Source organism: Pipistrellus kuhlii, unplaced genomic scaffold, assembly GCF_014108245.1.
Source record: "Pipistrellus kuhlii isolate mPipKuh1 unplaced genomic scaffold, mPipKuh1.p scaffold_m20_p_34, whole genome shotgun sequence".
In the NCBI taxonomy this organism is placed as follows: Eukaryota; Metazoa; Chordata; class Mammalia; order Chiroptera; family Vespertilionidae; genus Pipistrellus; species Pipistrellus kuhlii.
The window spans coordinates 1,145,223-1,152,385 of record NW_023425534.1 but is presented as its reverse complement, the minus strand read 5'-3'; the positions used below and the strand labels follow the sequence as shown (position 1 = coordinate 1,152,385).

The 7,163-nt window shown below is 66.5% G+C and overlaps 1 protein-coding gene across 1 annotated transcript; it reads right to left on the bottom strand.

Annotated features, from left to right (window-relative positions):
* Nucleotides 1–234: 234 nt before the first annotated feature.
* Nucleotides 235–7,053, bottom strand: CCDC27 (coiled-coil domain containing 27). The gene is made up of 6 exons (XM_045570544.1): nucleotides 6,921–7,053; nucleotides 5,265–5,395; nucleotides 4,062–4,139; nucleotides 3,665–3,877; nucleotides 1,823–1,927; nucleotides 235–420 (listed from the first exon to the last, which is right to left on the bottom strand). Exons 1-6 carry the CDS (start codon nucleotides 7,006–7,008, stop codon nucleotides 295–297), a joined length of 741 nt encoding a protein of 246 aa, XP_045426500.1. The 5' UTR covers nucleotides 7,009–7,053; the 3' UTR covers nucleotides 235–294.
* Between the last annotated feature and the right edge of the window lie 110 nt (nucleotides 7,054–7,163).

The following is a 7,163-nucleotide window of genomic DNA, read 5'->3' as shown; positions in this document are numbered from 1 at the left end:
GGGGGGGCGGGGAGCCTGAAGGGCTGGGGCCTCTGAGCACCAGAGGACCCTGTACCGTGTGGGTGTCCCCAGGGCCGTGCAGGCTGCTGTTTTGGACCGGGGCGGTGGGGGGGGGGGGGGGGCCGGGAAGGGGTTTGGATGGGGAAAGAGGGAGGGGTTTTTGGACGGGGGGGGGGGGTGTCGCCCAAGCCCAAGCCCCCTGGGAGCCCCTGGAGAACAGGGGAGCCCCGGCCAACAACAGAGTTTAATTCCAAACCGGAGCGGAGGGGGGGGGCACCCCGGCTCCGGCAGCGGCTACTTGGAGGCCACCTTCCGGGACTTGCTGGGCGAGGCGAACACGTCTGCCAGCAGCAGCGGCGGCACCTTGACGCCCTTGTGCCTCAGCTGGTTGTAGTAGTCCATCCGCTCCGCGATGATCCGCTGGGGGGGGGAGGGGAGGCGCTGCCAGGCCGCTCCCCCCAGGCACCCCGAGGGGCTGTCAGGCTGCTCCCCCCCCCCCCGGGCACCCCGAGGCGCTGCAGGCTGATCCCCGCCCAGGCACCCGGAGGGGCTGCCAGGCCGCTCCCCCCAGGCACCCTGAGGGGCTGTCAGGCTGCTCCCCCCCCCGGGCACCCCGAGGGGCTGCAGGCTGATCCCCGCCCAGGGCACCCCGAGGGGCTGCCAGGCCGCTCCCCCCCCCGGGCACCCCGAGGCGCTGCCAGGCCGCTCCCCCCCCCCGGGCACCCCGAGGGGCTGCCAGGCCGCTCCTCCCCCCCCCCGGGCACCCCGAGGGGCTGCCAGGCCGCTCCCCCCCCCCGGGCACCCCGAGGGGCTGCAGGCTGATCCCCGCCCAGGGCACCCCGAGGCGCTGCCAGGCCGCTCCTGCCCGCTCCGCACCCCCGCCCTCAGGATGGGGAGACAGCTTCTGTCTATTCGGAAGGAAAACCGTCCTCCTGGCTGCCCAGGGCAGGGGGGGGGGCGGCACCACGGGCTCCGCAGCGGCCATGGTGCTGGTCCCCCGGGATTTCCCTGGCACCTCAGGTCTGTCCCCCACGGAGGCCCGCCCCCACGGCCTCCTCTGGCCCCTGGACCAAGGAAAGGCTCCCTGGCCCTGGGTGGTGCTGACGGCCCTTCCCCTCCCCCCTCTCCCCTTCCTTCTCCCTCCCTCCCTCCCTCCCAGCCTCTCTCCCACCCTCCGTCCCTTCCCCTCCCACTCCCGCGCCCTCTTCCACCCCCTCCTCCTCTCCTCTGTCCCTCCTGTCCTCTCCCCTCCCCCTCCCTCTTCCCTCCCTGGCAGGAGCCCATTGACCGGCGCCCCCACCCCCATCACCGGGGGGAGGAGCCAGGCCTCCGGGAAATGTGGGTGCCAGGAGGCAGAGGGTGCCCCTCCCAGAGCTGAGCGGGGGCTCTTCCCATCTGGCCCTGCACCTGAGGGAGGCGCACTCCCTCCGGGGGGAAGGGGGCGCCCAGTGACCCTCCTCAGCCCCTCCGAGCAGCCAGGTGGGCGGTGAGGCCCCGAGTCCCAGCCCCGCAGGGGTGGCCGGGGCCCAAGCCATGGAAGGGGGTCCGGGCAGGGCCCTGGCTCAGCAGGTGAGACCCCTGAGGTGCTGAGCCGGTGTGGCCTGGCGGCTCCTGCTTCCTTAGCTCCAGGCCCGCACGGGCCCTGCCCTGTGCCCTGAGGGCTTGCTGCCAGCTCCCAGCAGCCGGCATGGGGCTCAGGGCACCAGCCACCCCGGAGACCCAGTTCCTTCTGCCTGCCCGGCCCAGGACAGAGACCCCGCAGGGACCAGAGGGCGCCCAGCGCCCGGCCGGCTCGCCCTCCGCCCGCGGCCGCTCTGCCCACCTGCAAGGCGTCCAGGATGTCGTTGTCCGAGATCTCGGAGGACATGAACTTGAAGCCGGGGGTGCTGAAGGCCGCCTGGATGATCTTGTTTCTCAGCCTCTCGAGCTGGTGGGCGAAGGGACAGCGGCCCGGCCTCAGGGGGGCGGTGCCCGTCGGGGGAGGGGCCACCCCTCTGGTCGGGCGGACAGAGGCCGGCCGCCCCCTTCCCCGAGGGACGGCGTCACCTGTGAGTCCCGGGTCCGAGCCCAGGCCTGGGGGGCCTCATGCAAGGGCCCTCTGCCTCCCAGCTGTGTGTCTGCTGGTTCATCCTCCCCCGGGTATTTTAAGATATATTTTATCCATTGTTTACAGAGAGGAAGGGAGAGGGACAGAGAGTTAGAAACATGGATGAGAGAAACATCAGCCAGCTGCCTCCTGCACACCCCCCACCAGGGATGTGCCCGCAACCAAGGTGCATGCCCTTAACCGGAATCGGACCCTGCACCCTTTAGTTCCCAGGCCGACTTTTTTTTTTTTTTTTTTTTTTTTTTTTTAAGAAAGGGATCCCGCCAAAGCCAGTTTGGCTCAGTGGTAGAGAGTCGGTCTGCGGACTGAAAGGTCCCAGGTTCGATTCCGGTCAAGGGCATGTACATTGGTTGCGGGCACATCCCCAGTGGGGGATGTGCAGGAGGCAGCTGGTCGATGTTTCTCTCTCATCAATGTTTCTAGCTCTCTATCTCTCTCCCTTCCTCTCTGTAAAAAATTAATAAAATATGTTTTAAAAAAAAAAACATTTACTTTAAAAAAATAAAATAAAATACCCGAAACCGGTTGGCTCAGTGATAGGGCGTCAGTCTGCAGACTGAAGGGTCCCGGGTTCGGTTCCGGTCAAGGGCATGAACATTAGTTGCGGGCACATCCCCGATAGGGGGTGTGCAAGAGGCAGCTGGTCGATGTTTCTCTCTCATCGACACTTCTAGCTCTCTATCTCTCTCCCTTCCTCCCTGTAAAAAACCAATAAAATATATTTTAAAAATAAATAATAAAATAAAATAAAGGGATCCCTTTAAAATTAATATATATATATAATTGATTTCAGAGAGGAAGGGAGGAGAAAGAAACATCAGTGATGAGAGAGAATTATTGATTTGCTGCCTCCTGCACAATCCCCAGTATTGAGCCTGCAATCCGGGCCTGTGCCCAGACCAAGATTGAATCTGGGACCCTTCAGCCCACAGGCCGATGCTCTATCCACTGAGCCAACCAGCTCCCACTGCCTCACCAACTTTTTTAGTTGAAAAAGCAAAACCTGCACCGGATTAAGAAAATAGAATTAGCCCCACTGATGGGGCTCAGTGGCTGAGCGCCGACCTCTGACCCAGGGGGTCCGGGTTCGGTTTCTGGTCAGGGCACAGGCCCAGTTGCAGGCTTGGTCCCCAGTGCGGGGTGTGCTGAAGGCAGCCAATCAGTGACACTCTCTCATCATTGATGTTTCTCTCTCCCTTCCTCTCTGACATCAATAAATTTATATTTATACCGTATTTTCCGGCGTATAAGACGACTTTTGAAATTGAAAAACAGCCTGCTCAGATTGGCCAGAGTCAGAAAGGCGGTCTATTTAAAAAAGAACTGGTGTTGCCTCGGAAGTGGGGGGTAGTCTTGTACAGTGAATATAGGCCTAAGCCCATGTTTTAACTGTAAAATTGGGGGGTCGTCTTATACGCCGGAAAATACGGTAAATAAATAAAAATTCATAGAACTGGGAAGGGCCCCCAAGGGAGCCCTCCCTCCCCCGCACTGTGGACACCAGGAAAGCCTGGGGCAGGGCCTGGAGCTGGGGCGGGGGGCGGGCGGGGCACGTACCCGGGACTGCGCGCTCTCCAGCGCCACCCGGACCTGCTGCTCTGCCTGCTGCGCCAGCTCGATCTTGCCCTGTGCCTGGTCCTGCAGCTGCCGGCGCCGCTCCAGGTGGTTCTGGCACTGGCCCACCTGCGCCTGCAGCTGGCACACCTTGGCCTCGGCCCCCGAGATGGCGTGGTCCCGCGTGGCCAGCTCCTGCTCCAGCTCCCACACTCGCTGGGGGCGGGGCGGGGGCACCAAGGAGTCGGCCCGGCCCCCGGGTCCCCACCCTCCTCCCAAGACAATCCAGACCAAGTGATGGCGAGGGGGGGGGGCGTTGTGCGCCCCTGAGCTTGTCCAGTGGGGTGCTGCCTGGAGGAGCGGCCCGGCCCCCGAGCCCCCCCCCCCCCCCCGCGGTCACCTGTCGCAGGAGGAGGTTGTCCCTCTCGATGAGCCCCATCACCTCCTTCTGCTTCTTCTCCTCCCGGAGGTTGGAGAACTGAAGGGGGTGGGGGTGGCTCAGGGGCTCCGGGCGGAGGTGGCGGAAGGAACCCCACTTATGGCTTCTCCCCCCCCCCCCCACGTCTCAGGAAGGTGAGAGCAGGGGTTTCTGATGAGGATGTGGGGGAGGAGGAGAGAGGATCCCAAACACGAAGGTGCTGGGAAGCGAACCCCAAAACACGGAAACCTGAGACCCCAGCAGGGAGAGCGGAGTCTGGGGAAGTGGGGGGGCCGGTTCCTCGTCTGGGAGCCAGCTGAGCTGCTGGTCGGAGAATCAGAGTCCAGACAGGCCCTCCCAGACCCCGCACCCCAGCTTTCCTCAGGGAGGGACTGCAGGGCCCTGGCGGTGTGGCTCAGTGGATAGAGTATCGGCCTGAGGACTGAGGGTTTGATTCCAGTCAAGGGCATGTGCCTGGGATTGTGGGCTCCATCCCAGGAGGGGGTGCGGGATTCTCTCTCCTCATGGATGTTTCTCTCTCTCTCTCCCTCCCTCCCTCTCCCTCCCTCTTGCAAGTGGATAAAACAGACATTTTTTAAATGACAGCAGGCTGCGCCCGGAGAAGAGAGAGGTGTGACACGCCCAGCCGCTGTAACAGGTTTATGAATCATGATTCCCTTTCACAAGCGCGGCTGTTTCGTTGCGCTCCCACCAGCTGCCCACAGGGGTCAGCACAGCCACTTGGGCTGTCGGGAGGGAACAGGCGGGGAGGACAGGGGCCTGGGCGATGCTGATGGGACGTGGGGAGGGATCCCTGAGACACGGGGTGGGGGTAGGTGGTCGCTGGGCGGGGGCGGGGGGGGCACTGGGGAGAGAGGCCGGGACATGCTGCTTCTGTAACAAGACGGGAACCTCTGGGTGAAAAACTCCGGCAGAACTCCACTCAAACCCTGAGCCAGGGTGACGCCCTGAGCCGGGCGGGGCCATCCCCTGAACCCCCCCCCCACTGGGCCAGGAGGTGCTGGAGGGAGGGCGGGGGCGGGCAGCGGCCAGGAGAAGGGTGGCCGCTGGGCCGGAGGGCCGGGGGCCCGGGAGAGTCCCATGGGCTCCCTCAGTCAGCCTCCCGGAGCTGGGGGGGGGGGGGGGGGGGCGGTGCAGGGTGAAGGAGGGGCAGGGGAGACGCACCTTGTCGGTCATGGCCTGGAGCTGCAGCTTCCGCTCCCGCAGCTCCTTCTGCAGCAGCTCGTGCTCCAAGTTCACCTTCTGCAGCTGCGACTCCAGGTGGTCCACTTGCCGTTGCAGAGAGATGCAGGCTCCTGGGGGGACGGGGGGGGGGGGCAGAGAGATGGAGGCTCCTGGGGGGACGGGGGGAGCAGAGAGATGCAGGCTCCTGGGGGGACGGGGGGCAGGAGGGGCAGAGAGATGCAGGCTCCTGGGGGGACGGGGGGCAGGAGGGGCAGAGAGATGGAGGCTCCTGGGGTGATGGGGGGGGGGCAGAGAGAGGGAGGCTCCTGGGGGGACGGGGGGGGGGAGGGTCAGAGAGATGGAGGCTCCTGGGGGGGGGGGGGGGGGCGTGCACACAGGAGGGGCCGGGGTCACTGGGTCAAGCTCCCCACTGATCCGGGCGTCCAACTGCCCACTCCGACCCGCCCTTCCCCGCCAGGCTCCCGGCTCAGGGCTCCCGGCTCAGGAGGATGGCCCAGCCCATCCTGCCTACGGGTGGGGGTGAGGGTTGAGGGTGGGGGGGTGGGGGGTTGGCGGTGGGGGTGGGTGGGGGGGGTAGTTGGGGTGGGGTGGGGGGTGGGGGTGGCGGTGGGGGTGATGCTGGGGATGAGGGTGAGTGTGTGGGATGGGGTGATGGTGGAGTGGGTGTGAGGGTAGGGTGGGGGTGAGGGTTGGGTGGGGGTGAGTGGGGGTGGGGGGGTGAGGGTCGTGTGCGGTGGGGGTGGGGGTGGGGGTGGGGGTGGGGAGGGATGGGGTGGGGTGATGAGGGGGTGAGTGGTGGGTGGGGTGGGGTGGGGGTGAGGGTGGGGGGGGTGGGGGAGGGGGTGGGGATTAGGGTGGGGGGTGGGGGTAGGGGTGAGGGTGGAGTGGGGGTGACGGTGGGGGTGGGGGTGGGGGTGAGGTTGGGGATGACGGTGGGGGTGGGGGTGGGGGTGGAGTGGGGGTGAGGGTGGGGGGTGGGGATGAGGGTGGGGGTGGGGGTGGCGGTGGGGGTGATGATGGGGATGAGGGTGAGTGTGGGGGATGGGGGTGAGGGTGGAGTAGGGGTGGGGGTGAGGGTGGGGGTGGGGGTGGAGTGGGGGTGAGGGTAGGGGTGGGGGTGAGGGTGGGGGTTGGGCGTGAGGGTGCGTGGGTGTGAGGGTAGGGGTGGGGGGTGAGGTTGGGGGTGGGGGTGGGGGGTGGAGTGGGGCGTGAGGGTGAGGGTGGGGGCGGGGGCGGAGGTGAGGGTGGGAGTGAGGCTGGGCGGGGGTGGGAGGGTGCGGGATGGAGATGAGGGTGGGGGTTGGGTGGAGGCGGGGGTGGGGATGAGGGTGGGGGTTGGGTGAGGCGGGGGTGGGGATGAGGGTCGGGGTTGGGGTGGGGGGGGGGGTAGGGGTGAGGGTGGGGGTTGGGTGGGGGTGGAGTGGGGGTGAGGGTGAGGGTGGGGGTGGGGGTGAGGGTGGAGTGGGTGTGAGGGTAGGGGTGGGGGTGAGGGTGGGGGTTGGGGTGGAGGTGAGGGTGGGGGTTGGGGTGGGGGCGGGGGTGGGGATGAGGGTGGGGTTGGGGTGGGGGCCGGGGTGGGTTTGGGGGGCAGGAGGGCAGGACGTCCGCCCAGGCGGGGCCGCCCGCCGCGCCCACCTGTGGCCAGGCTGTATCTGGTCCGGGCCACGCCGAGCTCCAGCTGGAACTCCTGGATCACCTGCTCGTACTCCTCCAGCTGCGCCATCAGCTCCTCCTCGAAGGACTCGTCCCCGGAGCTGAACAGCTTGGGGCCGCCCCCCTGGTCCTGCGGCTCCTCCGGCTCCTCGTCCAGCTCCAGCTCCTGCGACTCCTCCTCCTCGCTCTCCCGGCCCTCTGCGCCCTCCGCCTCCTTCCTGCCCT

Coding starts and splice junctions, on each gene's coding strand:
- CCDC27 (XM_045570544.1), bottom strand. CDS start 7,008: ATGGCGCAGCTGGAGGAGTACGAGCAGGTGATCCAGGAGTTCCAGCTG. Junction 5,396..6,920: donor CAGATACAGCCTGGCCACAG/GTGGGCGCGGCG, acceptor CCGTCCCCCCAG/GAGCCTGCATCTCTCTGCAA. Junction 421..1,822: donor ACATCCTGGACGCCTTGCAG/GTGGGCAGAGCG, acceptor TCCCCCCCCCAG/CGGATCATCGCGGAGCGGAT.